We start from the raw sequence: 20,514 nt of genomic DNA on the forward strand, positions 1-20,514 counted from the left end.
ATTGAAAATATCAAGGTAGGAACCCCAGTTCTGGTCAAGATGGAGTAGACACACTCCACCCTCTCTCTCCCCAACTTATTACAACCAAAACCCTGGACAGAAAACATGAAGCAACTATGGATGACTTTGAAAATAAGAGCAGACAGATTAGAGAGAGAAATAAAACTCGAGGGAAGACACTGCAGAGAGTTTAAGGTTTTAGAGGTTTTTTTGAATCCTCCCCTATCTCTCAGCTCGGACTCAGAGCATCCTGAATCCCAGAACTGCACAACAGGCACAGAAGAAAAAACCCCAACCGCAACCCTCTTTTTCTGACCAGAAACCCAAGGCAGAGAACAGGAGGAGAATCCCAGTTTTATTTGCAATCCCACTCAACCCTGCCCTGAGGCAAGGCCCAAAGCAGCACTCTCCTGGCACTAGTGGCAACCCAGCCGCAGCAGCAGCAGCAGACATGACCACCCCGACAGAGAAACTAGGAGAGAGGAAAAACCCTTCTCCCTCACCAGGAACCGTATTTTTCTACTGTCTGTGCTCCTGAGGTTACTGGGCTGCTGGGTGCACGGTGGGAATACTGTACCAGGACACAGACTGCACATTTCCTCCTGACTCACATTCAGTGGCTTCATGTTGGCATTTGTAGCATCTGCACAGGCTGCCAGAGCAAAATACCACAGACAGGGTGGCTGAAAAACAGAAATTTACTTCTCACAGTTCTGGGGGTTGGGAAGCCATGATCAAGGTGCTGACAAGGTGGGTTGCATTCTGAGGCCTCTTCCCTTGGCTGGTAGGCGGCCACCATCTTGCTATGTGTTCACATGGCCTCTGACTGCAGGCCCGTGGGGGAGACAGAGAGGGTGCTGTGGGCTCACTTCTGATGAGGACACTAATCCTACTGGGCCAGGCCCCTCTCCTCATGACTACATTTAACCTTAACTATTTCCTTAGGGGCCCATCTCCAAATACAGCCACAGTGGGGATTAGGACTTCAACGTAAGAACTGTGGGGGAGGGAGGGTGGACACGTTCAGTCCATACAATAATTCAGTTGATATCGTGGGAGTATTTACACATGAAAACTGGCAAATGCTCCTTTTCTGCAGGCTGTTTGGCGAACATTTACCAGCACAGCCCTGCTCTGAGGGGAAGTGCCGACAACCATCTCCTGGTCCCATCCCTGTAAGCTTCCTTTACTTCTCCCAGCTGGGAGCCCAGCAAGGTCGGGGTCAGGCTTTGCATCCCGGTTCTCAGCCCTCTGCTCTCATCTCCTAGAAGCTCCATCAGCATTTGTCAGGTTGATCAGGACCTGACGAGCATGAAAAGGAGGCTGACAAGTGAGGAAGTCTCAGTCACACAACAGGTGAAACTTGCGAATAGGACAGAGGCAGGAACTACAGATGCAGGCTCTGGAGTCAGACTGCTGGGGCAAATGGCTTCCCTCCCCTGAACCTCAGCTTTCTCATCTGTAAAGTGGGGGTAATAGCCGCACCTCCTCTGGAGGCTCCCAGTGAGGACAGAATGGGGTGACAGAGGACCCTGCACGCAGCCTGGCAAGCTACATGGATTTAAGGATCCCTCCTTTAAAGATCTTTCCTTCTTCCTATGAACCTGACTGCCCCACACACTCTGCCGGTGACAAGGACCCAAAGCTCCGTGAGCCAGTGCCCCAGCCATTCCTCAAGCATCTCCGTGTGCAGCAGGAAGACAGCACAGAAAAGGGAAGCCTTGGTTGTAAGTGTGGCCTGAGGGCTGCTGACGTTTGTCACTGCAAGGGGAAGTGGTTGGGAGCACGGGCTCCGGGCTCAGACCCACCACCACCGCATTTACACGCAGTGGTGCCTCAGCTGAGACTCATAATCTCACTTGGGAACTGAGTTTCTTCCCACATAAAATGAGGATCCTGCCTACCTCCTGGGTTTATCAGGAGAATGAAGAGCTATTTTTAAATATAACCAGGATTTGTTTTAATCAGGTGTGGCAAGACACACAGACATGAAATTGACTGTTACGAAGGAAGCAGTTTATACTCACAATCTATAAAAACAAGATTCCAGGCACTCCACGCAGGGCCCTGCAGGGAGGCCCCAGGCTCAGTCAGGAGGCAGAGGGTGGGGGAGACGTGGGAGGAGACTTTGCTGTGGGTTCTGTGAGCAAGGCAAGGCAGGGCAGAGCGGGCAGGTTTAGGATTGGCTGGTTTGAATAATGTCTGCGGACTCTGGGGATTAGCAGCCTCCTTAGTTGCCTGGCATCTGGCCCTGGGATGAATACGGCACAAGAATATGGAGAATAAGAGCCAGATAGAGGAGGTGGCTGGGAGTGGGGGCTCTGGACTGGTTGGTTTGCATATGAAGGGTGAGCTCCTGGACATGTCCATTGTTGTCCCTAACAATCGACAACCCTGGGAGGGGCAGTCTCTCCCTGGTCTGTGAGGTCCCCAGATATCAGAGCATCAAGAATACAGCAACTGAGAAAACAGTGAACACAAGCGCGAAGCGCCCAGCACACAGTGAGTGGGAGACGTCATCCCGCCTGCTTCAGCACCAACTGTGGGGCCTGGGTCTCCCTCTACTGTTTCACACGGTGAGTCTTCTCTGCTCAGCTGGACTCTAATTCCTGGGGCCCTGGAGGGCTCACTGCACGTCTGCCTCCAACCAGGGCAGGACAAGCTCTCCCTGAGCCCCCTCCCCGCAAAAAACAAGAGGAAGTAAACAGACGGCTGAGTCCGCAGAAGCCCACAGACAGTCCGGGGGAAAGAGCTGAGACCAAGACCTTGCCCCTCATTTCTCCTCCTTCCCCATCCTTCAGAGAGCCCTTTGTCATCTTCCTGTGCCTGTGAGCCCTGCCAAGTCTCAGGGGCCATGCTCACTTCCCTCCTGCCTTTGTTTCCCAGACCTGGAGAAGCGGCCAGCTGAGTGAAGCAGGATGAGTGACCATCTCTGGGACGGGCTGTGGGAGGAAGGGGAAGTGAGGGGTGGCGGAGGGGCAGTCACTCGGGTAAGCACCAAGTTGACAAGGTGCACAGACCTGAGTGTGCTCCGCATCCGGATCTGGAGGGAGTTAGAGTAAGCGAGTGTCCTCTCTGAGCCTCGGTTTCTTCCTCTGTCAGGTGGGAGTAAAAACTCCTCCATCTCACAGGACTGCTGTGAAAAGGAAGTAACACACAGCAGGGTCCCAGTGCCAGTGGCCTTGCCCCAGGGCAGTGGTTCTCAAACTTCAGCAGGTCCAGCTGGGGCCTGAGAATCGGCGTTTCCCCTAAGTTGCTGCTGGTCAACACTGTGACACCCACTGTGACACCCGCGAGTGGTATGACTGGGTCACGTGGTAGGTGTAGGTGTAACTTTTTAAGGAATGGCCAGAGCGGTTGTACCCTCTCACATTCCCACCAGCTGGGTATGAGAGCTCCGGCTGTTCCACGTCCCTGTCAACAGTCAGTATGATTGGTCTACTGATTGCAGCCATTTAATGGATGTATGATGGTGTCTTGTTGTGGCTTTCATTTGCATCTCCCTAGTGACTAATGATGTTCCACATCTTTTCGTGTGCTTGTTACCTATATATCTTCTTTGATGAAGTATCTATTCACATCTTTAGCTCATTTTTTTCATTGGAATTTTGTTTCCTTATTAGAGTTGATTGTATAGCATGGATATACAAGTCTGTTACATGATCGACAAATATTTTCTCCCAGGCTTGGTAGCATCTTTTGAAGAACAGAAGTTATTAATTCTGATGAACTCCAATTTTTCAATATTTTCTTTTATGGGTCATGTTTTTGGTGCTGAATCTAAGAAACATTTGCCTAACCCAAGGTCACAAAGATTTTCTTCTATCTTCTTGAGTTGTATAATTTTAAGACTTACATTTAGGCCTATAAATCATTTTGAGTTCATTTTTTAATATAATGCAAGGTATGGAATAAAGTTCCTTTCTTTTGTATACAAACGTCAAATTGTTCCAGTAGCACTGGTTTAAAAGACTATACTTTCTTCACTTAGTTGCCTTTGCATCTTTGTTGGAAATGAATTGATCATAAAAGTGTGGGTCTATTTCTGTGCCCTCTGTTCTGTTCCATTGACCTATTTGTCTACCTTGATGCCAATACATCTTGATTACAGTACCTTTAATGAGTGAGTGCTGAAGTCAGGTAGTGTAAATCTTCCAAAATTGTTCTTCAGTTGCAAGTTTTTTGAGCTGTTTTAGGTATTTTGAATTTCGATAGGAATAGGGATTTTAGAATTGGCTTGTCAATTTCAACAAAGAAAACCTACTAGGATTTTTATTGAGATTATGTTAAATCTACATATTTTTGAAGGAAAATTGGGATCTTAACAATACTGAGTCTTCTCATGAATGAAATCTCCATTTACTCATCTTTAATTTTTCTCAACAATATCTTACATTTTCAGTGTTCAGATCTTGCACATTTCCCATCATATTTATTGCTACATATTTCATGTCTTTGATATTATTGTAGCTGGTCTTGTTTTCATTTCAGTTCCCGATTCTTTGTTGTTAGTATAGAGAAACACAGCTGATTTTTGTGTACTGATCTCGTATCCTGCAAATTTGCTTAACCCACTAATGGTTCTGGTAGCTTTTTGTATGTTCCGTTGGATCTTCTACATAAACAACCGAGTCATCTGTGAATAAAGACAGTTATTACTTCTTCCTGTCCAATCTGGATGCCTTTTGTCTCAATTATTGTACCTGCAGGGTTTTAATTTATAGAGACGACTTGAGTGATGACTCAGAAAGCTTAATGCCATTGAAAGAAGATTTTTATTACTTATATTTCCCAGAGGTAGAGGGTACACTGGTGGTGGGGAAGCACCAGCGTCATTCAGGAGGCAGAAACAAGAATGAGGATGAAGAAAACACATTCTTTATTATGTTTTCTGCAGGAAAAGCAAGGCAGGACAGGGAGACAGTTTAGGATTGGCTAGTTTGAATAATTCTGGTAGGTTTGGACTATACACTCTGTCCTTAGCTGTCTGGTACCTGGCCCTGCGTTGGTTTAGGTAGGGCAGGGGAAATATTGGCTTGATGTGTGAGAGGTAGATAAAGGAGGTGGGTTAGAGTAAGGACCCTGGAGTGGTTAGTGTGCATATGAAAGGCATGCTCCCAGGACAGCCCTTTGCTGTCTCTAAGAATTAGCTAGTCCTGGGAGGGGCAGCAACTCCCTGGTCCATGAGGCCTCAGATGTCACAGCATCAAGAACACGGAAAATAAGAAAATACAGTTAGTCCAATTAGCCCTGTGGTGAATGGAAGCCAAACGGATAAATGCAGAATCTAAGAAAATATAGTTAGAAAAATCTTATTTGTGTTTCTTGCCTTATTTCATGGGCTAGAACCTTCCAGCACAATGAATGCAGGTAGTGAGAACACACGTCTTTGCCTCATCCCTAATCTTGGGAGGGCAAGTAGGAGCAGGGTGGGGTGCCACGGAGGGGGAGGGGCTGGGGCAGTGGTGGATGTGGTCAACGAGGGAGGTGGAAGCTTGGGAGAAAGCGAGGAAGACCTAGGGAGCCCTTATGTGGAAGCAGCAGGGCCTGAGGGCACCTGGCCTGCAGGTGCTCTGCAAAAGTTACCCAGAACCTGCTTTGTAAAAGTTCTGTGCTGCCCAACAGAATGAGCAGTGGTGCCCCCTGGTGGGGTCCACCTACCCCCTTGGGTGGCCTGGCAGGGAGGAGACTTTCCAGGTCCCAAGTTAGTGGGGTAAGGCAGGAAGGGAACCAGGTGTGACCCCACACACATGGCAAGGACGCTCTGGAGGCCCTGCCAAGAAGCCAGCAGGTCCCTTGTCCTCTCTTCTGCCCACCTTTCTAGCTGTTACCAGTTCCGCACAAGCACCTTTCACAGCCCAGAGGGCTCCATGATATTAAGGCTCTGTGCCTCAGTTTTCCCCAAGAGTTAAAACGGAAGTAAGCATTCGTCCATCACAGAATGTTGTAAAGCTGAAAATGACAAAATGGATGTTTAAGGCCTGACTCAAACAAGAGGGTTCCATGAAAATGCAGAACCTCTCTTCTTGGGCCTGGGAAGAGGGGTAAGAAAAGTAAATGCAGACAGAGGGCGGAGGGTGCCTGGGCCAACCATGGGAAATCATGGAAGAAAACTATTAAAATTAGGGGGAAACTGAGAAAAGGAGAAAGGAAGTCGGTCCGCTTGCTTCCACCTCCAGGACTGAGGCCACTTCCTCTGCTGAAATCGTGTCCTCCCCACCCCACCCCCACAGCCTGCTCTGCAGCCAATGCCAACCTCACCCTGGGGAGGGGGGAGCAGAGCCTCCTTTGCAGCCAGCCCCGAGGGTCACCAAAGGGCCCAGCCCCCATCCCTCACCGCCTCCACCACCAGTCCCAGGCTGGCAGTGGCCTCCATCAGACATGGTCCCAGGGACTGTCACCAGGATAACTCATGGCTGCTCTGAGCCTTCATCCCCTCTGTCCAGGGAAGGTCAGGAGTAGCCAGGGTCTCACAGCTGTGGAGGGAATCCCCTGAGGAGCATTATTACAATACAGCCTTCTGGCGCTCACCCCCCACAGCTCTGCACTCATTAGTTGAGGCCAGAGACTCTGTGCAGCAACCAGGAGGAAGCATCCAGAAGAAGGAGGCTCTGTGGGCTCAGCAAGACTGGAGCTCCAGTCCCGGCCCTGCCACTCCAGTCCTGGACGTGGGGCAAGACTTCTCTGAGCCCCCATTTCCATGTGCAGAGAGAGGACAGAGGGCCCTGCAGGCCCAGTCCTGCATCGGTGGGCGGCCCACTCTCTGGGTGGGTGGGAAGGTGAGCCCAGCCTCACTCCGTAACCTCACCTCCGGGAGGGGGTGCGACTGCACAAGGGGGCAGACCAGGGGGCGGGGCCTGGTGGGCCTTGGTTCTGCCTGGGGACTGCAGGGGAGACAGCAGGGGAGCCCCCGCCCAAAGGGAGAGGGACCAAGAGCCAGCCGGGTGCCCCTGGTGCCTGGGCTGGGGGCTGAGGCTCTGACCACCAGCGGCTCCCTCCTCCTCCTCTCTGAGGGGCTGCAGCTGGGCAGGGACTCATGGCCGCCCACCTCCTCCTGCCTGAGTTGGCCCTGCTGCCGCCCCGCCCCTAGGATGAGAGAGACTCTCAGAGAACCAGAGAAAAGGAGGGACAGACACCCAGAGACACAGCGACTGACTCCTAAGGAGGTGCCGAGGGGGTGCAGAGGCAGGGAGCTGGGCGGAGAGAGGAGCGGCCCCAGCTGGCCCAGGGCGGGACGGGCCCCTCAGCGTGAAGCCGGGGGCTGGGAGGCCGAGACCGCGCTCCCTGCGCGCTGACCACACGGAGGCCCTTTTGCAACATAGGAAAAGAAGAAGCCAGATTGACAAGGGAAGTGCCAGTCACTGCCGGGGTGGGTGGTTCGGGGAAGGCTCCCCCCCACCCCAGTCCTGAGGGAGCCTGACCTCGCCCTTCTGGTGCTGAGACTCCCCCCAGGCGGCCCCTGCACGGGCCTCCCCTCTGGCCTTGAGGTCTCTGCTTGTCTTCTCATCCCAGGACGAGGGCAAGGCCATGCTTCTGGCCCCGCTGCTGCCCCTGCTGCTGCTGCTGCTGCTGCTGCTGCCGCCGCCAGCATCTCCACAGGCTGGTGAGTGCCCGGGCCTGTCCTGCTCTGCCCAGGGCCTGGGGGCGCCCCGGGGAGGGGCTGTGGCCGGGTGTCTGTAGAAGGGGTCCCCTGGGGTCGCCGGCCAGGCTCCCACCCCCAACAAAGGGCTGGTCCCACAGTGCTGGATGCCCCCAACCCCTCACCCTCCTCCCTACCCCAAGCCTGGAGAGGGGGACACCCAGGCCAGAGGGCCAGTCCTGCCACTGTCACACATCCGCCTGTAGGTGAGGGTGCCGGACGGGCTGGGGTCACCTTCTTCATCTCTCCTGGTGGCTTCAGAGTCTCTCCTTCTCCCTCCTTCCTCTAGGTCGCTGGGCAGAACCCAGTCCACACTCTGACTTTGGGATGAACCAACCAAAGGAACTCTCAGCCCCCGAGGGCGGCTCCATCCACATCCCCTTCTTCTTCTATTACCCCTGGGACTTAGACAAGGTTCCCAACGTGAGGATATTCTGGAGATGGAAACACTTCCATGGGGAGTTCATCTACAACACAACCCCGCCTTTCACTCATAAGAAGTTCAAGAACCGGCTCGTCCTGAACTGGACAGAGGGTTGGAAGGACGGCTCCCTCCAGATCCGGAACCTGAGGAGGGAGGACGAGGCGGTGTACTTCTGCCAGGTGAAGTTGAACACACGGCAAAATGGCGAGAAGGTGTGGCAGTCCATCAAGGGGACCCAACTCTTCATCACCCCGGGTGAGTCCAGCTGTCCTGTCTGAGGCTCTTGGAGGCCACTGGTGCCTTGTTCCCTGGCCTGGTCTCCTTTTCCTGACTCTTCTATCAAAATCCTCTCTGCCCCTCAGATCCAGCCCCTCCACCACCCCCAGGCCTCAGCACCTTCCTCGTCCCCAGCTGTCCTCCCTTCTTGCTCCAAGGTGGGGCTCCACCCTGCCCCTGGCCTTGCCCCACATCCTCCAGGTGACCTGACATCTTCAGGATGTGCCTGTCTCCCCCTTGTCATGTGTCCATGTGCGGAGCCCCAGCTACCCCATATCTGTGTCTCCCCACAGCCAGGAGCTCAGCCCGGCACACACAGTAGGTACCCGATGGTGCCCTGAGGGGCCCTGTCTCCTGGCAACTCCCCATCACCTGTTTCCCAGTCTCCCCACTTTCTTCTCCTGCTCTGCTGCCCAGAACATGGCTCTCGGTGCTCCCACCCCCCCACCCCCGTCCCATCTCTTTCCTCTCTTTCCCACCTCCTCTTCCCCTGCCTCCACCCTCTTTACCCTCCTTGTCTCTCGCACCCTCCCCCCACCTCTCCCGTGTTGTTCTGGTCACACTGTCCCCACTGTCCGCTCTGAGCTTGCTCCTGGGCGCTGGTCATGAAGAGGCGGCAGCAGCAGCAGTAACGGCAGCTCCCGCTTGCTGTGCGCTGCGTCCCGGCTGAACAGCCCGGTGGCACCAGCCTCACTAACCTTCCCCACGACCCCCAGTAACAGTCGCTACTGCTGTCATCCTCCCGCTACAGGAAGGGAAACCGAGGCTGGCAGAGTAAACACCTAAAAATTAAAATGTGTGCTCCTTATAATCACTTGGGCTGGCAATGCTACACAGTATCAGTGATGATTTACTGCTCCCGGCCTGGAAGGACACTCTCTGTGTCTCCTCCTTGGAAAAACACTGCCTGTCTTGACCACCATGCTGTTTTTAGAGCAAATAGACAGTGGCTTACAACCTGAATTAAGACAGCCTTAGATTAGTATCTCTTGCCCCTCCTCCGTATTCCCTGAAATGGCCTTTTCAGAGACATTTTGGCTCTACTTAGATCATTCTTTTTCCTTTCCAAATTCCCTACTTTTCTCTCTATTTTTAATTTTTATTATGAATGTGCAACATTCCCTTTTGAATGTTCACTTTTTATAATTTAAATTGTAAAAGTAAGGCATAATTCTGGCCAAGATGCTGGGTTATATGTACTCCTTCCCAATACATTCTAAAAAAGGGGGGATTTTTTTAAAGACAAAAATCCACAAGGACAAAAAATTTGTGAGCTAGGTGGACCAAATCAAAATTTGAGAAGCTGGAAACAGATAGACTAAAGTAACTGGTTCAGGAGCCCAGAGGAGTTAAATCCTAAGCCAGCAGAGGGGAAATCCAGAAAGAAAGTGATTTACACTGCAAAACCCCTTAAAGAGCCAGGGACGGGGACCGCCAGCTCCCCTGAAGGTGGGAGTGGAAGCAAATCATGATTGGAGATCAGCATAAGGTTTATGTTTGTCATTTTACAAAAAGAAGTAGAATTGCATTATCTTCCATATTTCTCTCTGTTTTAGAAACTTCTGTCTGGGAATTATCTACTCCTTAAATTTTCACAAGAATTTATCCATTCAACCTCCTGAGCTTGAAATCTCTATGAAAGGTAGTTCTTTAATGGTGGAGTCCATTTCTTCTGTGTCTACCCATTAGTTAAAGTTTACTGTTTTGTAAGTTCATTCTTTTAAAATTTTCCTTGTTTCAGAAAATCATCTATTTCACAGAGGTTTTTAGGTTGATCAACCTGTAACTGAGCACATGCTCACTCATGACTTCAGCAGACCTTGTCTTTGTGACGTTGGCAGGAGTGGTTTCTATTTTCTTGTTTATTTTTCCTTGAATAACCACTTCCTGCATTTATTATTCCTTCTGTTGTTCTGTTTTCTTAAAACTTTGTTCCTGTCTAAGCTTTCATTACTTTCAAACTATGTGTTTCCTTAGAGCTGGTTCCTCTCTGTTTTGGGTACTTTTTCTTTGGAAACTGAATATATATATATATATATATATATGTCTTCACATTTAAAATAATGAAAGTTTTTAATAATGTTAATTCAACTTTGCATGTAGCTTTAGTTTTGTGTGGTTTTTAACACTCATAAAAATCACTTTTATTTTATCTGACATGTTAGTGTGTATTTTTTCTTTGATTAAGTAATTTTAAAATTTTAAAGCTAAGTTGAGGGATAGTATTTTATTATTAATTTCTAGTAAGTGTGGACAGTGAATTTGGTCCACACTAACCCAAAGATTTATTGGTACTGGATTTTTTTTCACCTTTGGCTGAGTATTAGGTCAATTTTTAAATTTTTTATTAAAAGAAGGTAAAAATCTGTTTATAGGACTTAAATATTAAGTTAACCTTAAAAATTCATTCCAGTATACATTAGGTACAGACAAATACTGTTTGAGTCCATTTATATGACGTACCTAGAATAGTCAAATTCACAGAGTCAGAAAGTACAGTTAGATGCCAGGAGCCGGGGGTAGGGAAATGGGGAGTTAATGCTTAATGGGGACAGTTTCAGCTTAAGAAGGTGAAAAAGTCAGGAGCTGGATGGTGGTGAGAGCTGCACAACAATGTGAATGTTTGGTGCCACTGAGCTGTACAGTTAAGTATGTTTAAAATAGCATATTTTACGTTATGTGTCTTTTACCACAAAAAAAATTTTTTTTAGTCCTGTAATTCAGTTATCCTCATTTGTAGGTGATGAAATGAGGTTCTGAGGTCACAGCACTGATCAGTGGTAGAGGCAGGATTTACACGGAATGATGTGGATTCTAAGCTTCCTACATTCCCCCTTGTTACTCCCCTCCTGGTGGAAGAGCTTCAAAGAGTTGCTCCCCACCCCCTATATTCCCCAAATTAGGGAACAAGATGTGCCAGCTTCCCAGATACCTCCAGTCCCCGAGGGGAGATTTGTGTATTTCTTATGTCTTCTCAGCCACCAGGACAACCACCTGGAGCCCCACCATCACAGCTGACCTCTGGGTCCCGGAGGACAAAAGAAGTCCAGAGTCTTGGCCCCTGAGTACAGAAGCTATAATTGGATTGGCACTGGCCACTGCTGTGCTCAAAATCGCAATTTTGGGACTGACTGTGTACCTCAGGTGGACAAGAAGCAAAGGTACCCAGGACCCCTAACCCCTCCCATGATTCCCAGCTGGGCGTTTCGTAGACGCCCCCTGCATCAGAATGACCACAGATGTCCATCAAAGACACAGGTCCCCACTGGCTGAGGGCTGGGCTTGGGAATCTACATTGTTGTGGCTCCTCAGTGGTATTTGTGTGTCATCACGTCTGGGAAGCACTGCTCCAGACCAATCCCTCTGCACAAGTCTGGTCATTTTCAAGTTCTCCTCTCTCGACTTAATTTCTCATCATTCCTCAACTTCTGTTTCATGGGGAGGAAGGGTCTGCCCTGGGAAAAGGAAGACGAGAGCAGAAGGGACAGGAAGTTGGCTCACCCAGCAAGCACTGTTTGGATGCCCATTTTCCAGGGCCTGGCTTGTAATTGGAGATGCAAAAGCAAATAAAGCACAGGCCTTGCTTTCAAGGACTGGGGGCCCAGGGGCAGGGGGTAGGGCTTGGGGAGCTGGATGCAGGAGGAGGGACAGTGACTCAAGGGTTAATTTACTAATTTAGGAAGAGCTGTGGTATTGGGAGGAAGGAGGGCTAGTCAAGTCGGACTTCCCAGAGGAAGTGACTACAAAAAGTCTCAAAGAATGGAAAACAGTTACCAGGCAAGCAGTGAGGCTGGTGTCTGGGTCACTGTCCTACCAGGCTAAGGAAACCATTCTGGGAAGTGAAAGTAGCTCAGGGCTGTGGAAGAGGCAAGAGATGAGAGAAGACCTTGTAAATCACACCCAGGAGCCTCTGACCCCAGAGGCAACGTGAAGCAGGGAAGAGGTGACCTCAGCTTGGCCTTCCAGATACACTGCTCTGTGGTGGAGGGGTGGGACATAGGCCAGGCTGGGGTCAGTCTAATGGATGTGTCAGTGTGGACAGAGGGAGAGAGCCAGATCCTGGAAAAGCTTAAGAGGGAAAACCAATAGGACTTGATGATTCAACTGGTGTAGGGACGAGGGAGCAGGAATAAGTCCCATGTTTTCAGCTTGGGTGACTAGGGCCACCAAGTGTATTAGGAGACAGAGGAGATCAAACACCATGATTGGGAGAGGAGGATGATTCTTTAGTTTGGGATAGTTTACATTTGAGACACCTGTGTGGCATCTGAGTATAGGTGTCCATCAGAAATTTGGATGTATGCATTTCATTGATTTGAAACTACTCTAAAGAAAATCTGCAACAGAAGATTATCCCTATCAGATGAATTAAAGCACAGAGGTGAAGAGCACAGAATCAGAAATGTCTACTGCTAAATCCTGCTTCACTCCCTGGCTGGGAAAACTCTAGCACAATGATACCACTGCTCTATGCCTCAACTTACTCATCAACAAAATGGGAATAATAATAGCACTTCCCTGGGCATTTTCATAACAATTAAACTTAAGGTATTTGGAATAGATCCTGGTACAGAATAAGCACTATATCAGCATTAGCACTTATCATTCTTAAGCTACAAAAATTTAAATGATGCAATACTGGCATATAGTAGAGAAACATATAACACATAACAGATAAAGCAATGGAAGAAAAGAGAAAAACCCAAATACAGGCAGGATGAAAACAGACCCAAATATATAAGGGACTTTAGTAGGTTAAGAGGAAACACTTCTAATCAATGGGGAAGGATAAGTAATTCAAGATATGGTGCTGGAACAATGGAGTTACATCTGAGAAAATAATGTTACCTCCTTACCTCATAATTTGCACAAAAATTAATTCCAGAGAGATCAAAGATTCAAATGACCCTAGTATTAGACAAAAGCATGTGAGACTATTTTATAACCATGGAAGAAAGATGAATCCTCCAAGTATGACATAAAACCCAAAAGCCATGAGTAAAAATATTGACAAATTCATACAAATTAAAAAAAATTCTGCACAGCAAAAACCACAGCTGTCTCCTGAGAATGAGGATGAGGGTCTGAGATGAAGAGAAAATGTGACCTAGTCACTGAGGAAATGCAAGATCGTATTTGAGGATCAACTCAGATGAGAAGCCATAGATGTATTAAAACATGAATGATTATGAGTTTTTTTCAGCAATATAAACCATGCAGGTTTAGAAACCTTTTGGAATTATTGGTTGGAAATTGTGTTCAGCTGCTAGCATCAGAGGATAAAAGTAACGGTGGTTTAAACATCAGAGAATTAAAAAAAATTTTCCCTCATATAAAAGGATCTGGAGATAGATAGCAGAGGCCACTGTCCTGAGGCACTCAGGCTCCTACCTTTCTGCTCACTGTCCTGGATACTGGCTTCTATCCTGAAGACTGCCTCATGGTCCAAAATGGCTGCAAGGACTCCAGCCATTATTTCTGACTCCAAACAGGGATCAAGAACAAGGAGGAAAGGACAAAATGACTATGTCCTGGCTAACTGTCCTCCTTTTAAATAGCCTTCATGAAGTCCTACCCACAACTTCCCCTTACATCTTATTGGCTATATTTAGTCATATGTCCCTCATCTATCTGTAGGGGGCACCCTACCATTCCACATAAAATCAACATCCTGTAACTGAATACAAAAAGTGAAAGGATATTGGGTGAGCAAATAGCATTCTATGCTTAGGAACACACCCAGGATTGGAAATCGGTCAGCTTAGTGCGGCAGAAGGACAGGGGAACACAGATCAAGGAGCCAGTGAGGGCACAAATGGAGAGAAGAGGGCTCAGGAGGGAGCCTGGATAACCTGAAAGAAAGTAGCTTATCAAGGGACAGGAGTTCAGTGAGGTCAAAGCACAGGTATAGAGGGATGATGACAAAGGAGAGCTGGAAGAAAAGAAAGTTGTAGCGTAAAAATGACACTAGCACTTACTATGTCAGAGCTCTCAGTCCCAGTGATTAAAAAACAAAAACCAGTCCAGGATGCGGCTGAGTGGAGCAGGTCACTGGAGTCTGGGGTGGGGAGTGAGTACGCTGTGCTGAGGCTGTCCCTGTGGGTGACGGGACCTCCCAGGGCGGTGCTGGCTGGCGGAGAGGACGTGTGTCAACCAGGAGCCAGATCCCGGGGAAATGCTACTGCAGGACTTGAGGAGGATGTGGAGGGAGACGGCTGCAGGGAGACAGCACAGGTTTCAGTGGAAGAGGGTGGAGGGGACCGAGCTGCAGTGTCAATACGGATTCCAGGCACAAGGGTCACAAGGTGGGAGAAACAGTTGCCACTCAGAAGGGCAGCCCAAGAAGCTAGCTTGTCAGGGCAGGAGGGAGCAGTGGTGCCCGTGACAATGGCTGAGTGGGCCAGGACTCAGCAGGGGAAGGAGCAGGTTGGGGGATACCCGGGAGTTCAAGGAAGGGAGAGAAAGCAGAGAGAAAGGTCAGGAGAGAAGGCAGGGTGAAGGGGTGGAGGGGGCAGAGAAGAGCTGCTGTCCTGATTGGTGTTGTGGATGACACAGGACAGGTGAGGGCGGGCCACCTGGGCACTGGCTCTGAGTCCCAAGTCCTTCCCAAGTGGGTTTCAGCACAGCTGCTTCCCAGCTGTGGTCTCTCCTAGGATGCACTCAGAGTGGGAGGGGGCAGAGAAGCCAGGGAGGAGATGTGCCTCTGTGGATGGCACACTGACAAGCTATTGGTCCCCCTACAGGTCTGCAGACTAAGGCCAGAACCCCAGCCAGGTGAGTGAGTGTCCTAGGGGTAGGGGGGTGAAGGTCACTGGTTTGGGAAACAGGACCTTTCTCTCCAGTCCAGATCCTCACACGTCCCCTAACAGGTCAGGCTCTTCATTTCTTGAGGCTCCATCTCTTAAAAAATCTAGGACAGTTGACCAGCCCTTTGTCTTATTCTTTCCCAGAATGACTCCCTTTGTCTTTCTCTGGCACCCTCTTTCCTCCTTTTGTCCCCATTTCTAAACTTTTCGCGCCATTCATCCTGGTTTCTCTCCACCTTGAATATCCTCCTTCTCAAACTCACATATCTTTTCCATGTTTTTTCCTCTTTCTTGCTCTCCCTCTAATCTGTCCTTTCCCCTGTGACGTGGGGAAGGCCACCAGGATCCTCTGCCTCCAGCTCCTCTGCCCTCTGTCCTTTCTCAGAGCAGCCTGGTCCCCTCCCCTCTGGCCCCAGCTCCTCTTCCTTTCCTGACCTCTCTCCCTCCTCACCAACCACCTCTTTCCTTTCTCCATCCTTTCCTTCCATTTCCACACTTTTCCTTCTTGCAGCCCCGCCCTCTTTCCTCCCTCTCCCGACTCTTGCCAGCTGTCCTCCTCAAACCTCCCCAGGGTGGCATTTCCTCTGGTGTCCAAGGCCTGAGCACCGCCCAGAGGACCTGAGAGTAGCTTCCATGTTTTCAGTCTCCAGTTTTAACGGAGGAGCTGCAGCAGAAAGGACAGGAACTCACCATCCTATTTCTCCTCCCTGTGTCCCTCCAATAAGGCCACTTCTCTAAAACAATCCACATCAGTCAGCGCTCAGGGACAGGGCTACACCGCAAACTGCCCCTCAACCCTGTCCAGGCAGCCTCCTCCTGAGAGCCTCAAGCCATTGCCCTCATGTTCTCAGTATGTGCAGGCAGGACACAGAGCTCCCTCTTGGACTTTCTCCTCTAGCTCTTGGACCTGACCTGTCTTCTGTATTAGCCTCCAACCTTAGGAGATGGGATTTTTCGGCCTCCATGAGCCCCTAGACCTCTCCCTACCACCTGAGGGGTCCTACCCAAGCCAGCTGTGCCCTGGGAGGCTACATGACAGCCATCCTTGTGACCAGAGACCACCAAGAGGGCAGGCCTGTTACCCACAGTGCGGATCTGTTTTGGGTCCTGATCTGTAGGCAAAGGTCCCTGGTGATGTCCAGGGTCTGGAAATGGCACATACCTACTGATCTTCCTCTTGCCCTGGGTTGGGAATGCTCAGATGTAAGTGCAGCCGATCTAGTCCAACAAAGTAGTTGGGTTTTTTTGAGAATCTGAAGAAAACAAGGGACTACAGTAGATTTCACAGAGTATTCCCAGGGAATTTGAAGATAGGGCAATAAAAGTACCCAAACTGAAATACAAGAGAGAAAGAACAGAGCATGCGAGAGCTGTTCGTCAACATCCAAAGGTCTAACATACTGGTAACTGGAATCCCAGAAGGAAAAGAGAGAGAAGAATGCAGAGGAAATACTTGAAGAGATAACGGCTAAAAATTTTCCAAAAACAATTTTTAAAATATCAACCCACAGCTCCAAGAAGTTCAGAAAATTCCAAGAGAACACACACACATGCTAAACACATAATTTTTAAACTAATGACAACAAAAGAGAAAGAGAAAAATCTTCTGTATACACACACACACACACATCTCACATTTTCTTTATCCATTCACCTGTTAATGAACATTTAGGTTGTTTCCATATCTTGGCTATTGTGGATGATGCTACAATGAACATGGGAGTGTAGCTGCCTCTCTGACCTACTGACTTCATTTCGTTTGGATACCCAGAAGTGGGACCAGGATAATATGGTAGCTCTGTTTTTAATTTTTTGTGGAAACTACACACTGTTTTCTATAATATAATTTACATTCCCACTAATAGTCATACGCAAAGGCTCCCTTTTCTCTACAATCTCACCAACACCTGTTTGTCCGACAATCCTAACAGGTGTGAAGTGTTGCTTCGTTGTGGTTTTGACTTGCATGTGCCTGATAACTAGTGATCTTGAGCACATTTTCACATGCCTGCTGACCATCTGCATATCTTCTTTGAAAAAATGTCTATTCATGTCCTTTACCAATATTTAAATTGGGTTATTTGTTTCTTTGCTATACAAGTTTCTTACATTTTTTAGATATTAACCAATCATTAGATATATGGTTTGTAAATATTTGCTGCCACTCTGTAGGTTACCTTTTCATTTTGTTGATTATTTCCTCTGCTGTGAAGAACCTTTTACTTTGAGGTAGTCCCACTTGTTTTTTATTTTGTTGCCTTTGCTTTTGATGTCATATCCAAAAAATCAACCAAGAGCATGTCAAAGAGCTTTTTCCCTGTTTTCTTCTAGGAGTCTCTGGTTTCAGGTCTTACATTTAAGTCTTTAATCTGTTCCATGTTAACTTTTGTGTATGGTATAATGGTCCAATTTCACTTTTACATGTGGATATCCAGTTTTCCCAACACTATGTGGTTATTCATAAAACTGAATATTACACATGTGAAAATGAATGAATTACAGCTACCTACAATAAATGAGTAATTCTCAGGATAATAATACTGAGTGAAAAAAGTATAGAAGAATACTTATGATTTCACTTATGTAAAGTGTAAAATATACAAAAACAATCATGCTGCATAAATGCAAATCTATATGGTAAGACTACAAAAAAATTCAACCAAATGATAAACACTCCTTTCAAGATAGTGGTTTCCTCTGAGGGGCCAGGAGAGAGATGGGATTTGAGAAAAACAAAGTAGACTTCAAAGTAATGACAAATATTTTTCTTAAACTGAGTGGTGAGCACACAGGTGTTTGTTGCATTACTGTTCTCTGTTACCTTTTATTTTAAAACTTTTCTTGTAACTACTTAATTTTTAACCAAAACGAAAAACTTTTTCAGACTATTCATGGTGCATGAGGAGAAAGAGAAGCCCACAAAGGAGACTCAAAAGGAGTGGGCAGGGAGGTTAAGTGGGGAACAGAAAGCCAAGGAGCCATGCAAGTTTCAAGAAGGAAGGTCAAGTGTTCCTGGTGTTCAAATAAAATGAGCACTAAGTGTCCTCTGGATTTGGTGATTACATCAGTGAGCAGCATCGTCCAGAGCCCTTTCAGTGGAGGCGGCAGGGTGGGAGGCAGACTGAGCAGAGCACTGAATAGAAATTGATGAAGAGGAATCAGCAAGGATATAAAGAAAATGTCTGGTCGGGGTGGGGAGGGACCACCCCTCTTCTGGAGGTGAGCGTGGATTTTTCTGGTAAGATGGCTTGAAGCAGCAATAGCTGGGACAATGGTCCTTTCTTTTTCCAAGTGCTGCCCCCTTCTGGAAGTGAGGGGGAATGGTGTGGTGTGATAGCTGCTTTGGGGAATGGTAGGCTTAAAGGATTGAATTTAAGATCCACCTAATTGAGGGGGAGGGTATGGCTCAGTGGCAGAGTTTGTGCTTAGCATGCACAATGCCCTGGGTTAATAAACCTAATTACCTCCTCCCCCAAAACAAATAAACAAAAAGACCCACCTAGTACTGGAGAAGGGCAACTTTTAGCATCACCAATTCACGCACACACTCATCGTGGCAGATTGCAGCAAGAGAAAAAAAAAAGCCGTAGACTCTTTGCAGCATCTTTTCTCAAAAGGGAGAGGGTATTTCCTCATCCCCACATCTGGGCTAGCCTTCTGATGTGCTCTGATCAACAGAATTTGGTGTAACGGATATTGTGCAATTTCTGAGCCTAGACCTCATGGCCTTGCAGCTTCCAGCTCTAGTGCTGGGAACGCTTCTGCTACCGTGTGAACAAGCCCCAGCTAGCCTATTGGAGACGGACAGACGTGTGGACAGAGGCCCCAGTCATCCCACCAATTCCACCTGAGGCACCGGATGCGTGAGAGAGGCCATTCCAGACCGTTCAGCTCCAGCCAAGGCAGTTCAAATGAATCAGAAAATTCTAAGAAATAATGTCTGTGGTTTCAAGCCACTAGATTTTGAGGTGGTTTGTTATACAATAAAAGCTAATTGATACATCATCCATTTATTCGTTCTTTTGACAATTTTTAAAGCATATTCATGACTATCTGGTTATTTTCAGTCATTATCCTTTTGTCTCAGTTTGTGTGTTGCTAGCAAGCTTAGGGCCAAATGTACTGTCCAGCTTCAGTGAGTGTCCTGATAAAATTCCCAAATTTCTAGTAAAATTACTTCCTTCTACCTGGTTTCTAATCCCTCTTTTAATCTTTATTTTAATTATAGTATGTTGTATTCATATCTCTATGGCAGCCATTTGGAGCCTTTTGTGAAAACAGGCACAGTGAAAGTCATGACTGGTATCCTCCTACCTGAACTCCAGCTTTCAGCCCCTTACCATGTCTTCATTCTTATTAGACATTTGTTTCTCCAGGAATGTGACCGACAAAGCTCTCCTTTGGTGCCTTTCTCTGGTCCAGAGCCAGATGGTAGTCAAGAGAAGGAGCAGCTTGGTTGAGTAAATCTGCGAAGGCTTCCGGTAGAAGGTTATATCCATAATTGGGATTAGCCTCTCCCTAGAGAGTCTGGAAGCCAGCATTCACGTGACATTTACCAGCTCATTTCACTCAACTTCCCCAGTGATCACAAGAGGATGGTTATAGTGCACTGCACCTGGCACAGAGTAAACACTCAAAAAATATTAGCTCTTTTTAGTATCTAGCCTGTTGTTTTGCCCTTTTTATAGCCTTGTCCCCATGGCCCCCATGCTGCCCTGGACTCCTGGCCCCCCAAACCCTCTGGCTTCTATCACTGTGATGTGGGGTACTTGCTGTGTCTGGCCACTCCTCCACAGCATCCTGGGCTGCCCGCCTGGCTATGTGGTCCATATAATGAAGGACTCCATGCTTTAACAGTGGTGGGAGTATCCGTGTAACACTATGACCCGTCAGCGGCTGGGATGGGAGAGGGCAGGACACCTGGGGCCTCTTATTGAAAGAGGTGAACAAGGAGTGCTTTGAGAGACACCCCGTAGTTTGCAAAGTGGATGGGATGCTGGAACTTCAGAGGATGGGACAGACACCTAAGTCTTGGACAAGGAGTTAGAGCTGGGCCACAGGTAACAGATGCCCAAGCAGATTTTTTTTTAATAGCATGCACTTATTTTGTGGCATTTGTAGACAAAACACCAAACTCTAGAGCATTTGGAGAAGCATTTTGCATAGAGTTTTTGCTCTCAAAGGGAACAGTGGGGAAAGGATATTTCCAGAAAACTAAAATGACCAACATCAGGCATTATCTAATGCTAAGTGAATAATACAGAGAACGCATTACCAGAGTTTAAAGTAGGGTTGGAAAAATCAGATGTTTTCTGTAGGAGATGAGAGAGCCTGGCTGGTTGGGATGGGAAGAAGGATGAGAGGACCTG

General features: G+C 48.0%; 1 protein-coding gene across 5 annotated transcripts; it reads left to right on the top strand.

The window, feature by feature from the left end:
• Nucleotides 1-6,881: 6,881 nt before the first annotated feature.
• LOC116280010 (paired immunoglobulin-like type 2 receptor beta) lies at nt 6,882-19,286 on the top strand. 5 transcript variants are annotated; one of them, XM_072943247.1, is made up of 5 exons: nt 6,882-7,603; nt 7,929-8,318; nt 11,318-11,500; nt 15,083-15,113; nt 18,030-19,286. In XM_072943247.1, the coding sequence occupies exons 1-5, from the start codon at nt 7,528-7,530 to the stop codon at nt 18,175-18,177; spliced, it is 828 nt and encodes a 275-aa protein (XP_072799348.1). In that variant the 5' UTR covers nt 6,882-7,527; the 3' UTR covers nt 18,178-19,286. The 5 variants fall into 5 exon arrangements, with proteins under 5 accessions (XP_072799348.1, XP_072799349.1, XP_072799350.1 ...); XM_072943248.1 differs by having other exon boundaries at nt 18,824-19,286; XM_072943249.1 differs by having other exon boundaries at nt 18,863-19,286.
• Nucleotides 19,287-20,514: the final 1,228 nt, after the last annotated feature.

This window comes from Vicugna pacos, chromosome 18 (genome assembly GCF_048564905.1).
Source record: "Vicugna pacos chromosome 18, VicPac4, whole genome shotgun sequence".
Taxonomy (NCBI): Eukaryota; Metazoa; Chordata; class Mammalia; order Artiodactyla; family Camelidae; genus Vicugna; species Vicugna pacos.

Coding starts and splice junctions, on each gene's coding strand:
- LOC116280010 (XM_072943247.1), top strand. CDS start 7,528: ATGCTTCTGGCCCCGCTGCTGCCCCTGCTGCTGCTGCTGCTGCTGCTG. Junction 11,501..15,082: donor CAGGTGGACAAGAAGCAAAG/GTACCCAGGACC, acceptor GTCCCCCTACAG/GTCTGCAGACTAAGGCCAGA. Junction 15,114..18,029: donor AAGGCCAGAACCCCAGCCAG/GTGAGTGAGTGT, acceptor AAACTTTTTCAG/ACTATTCATGGTGCATGAGG.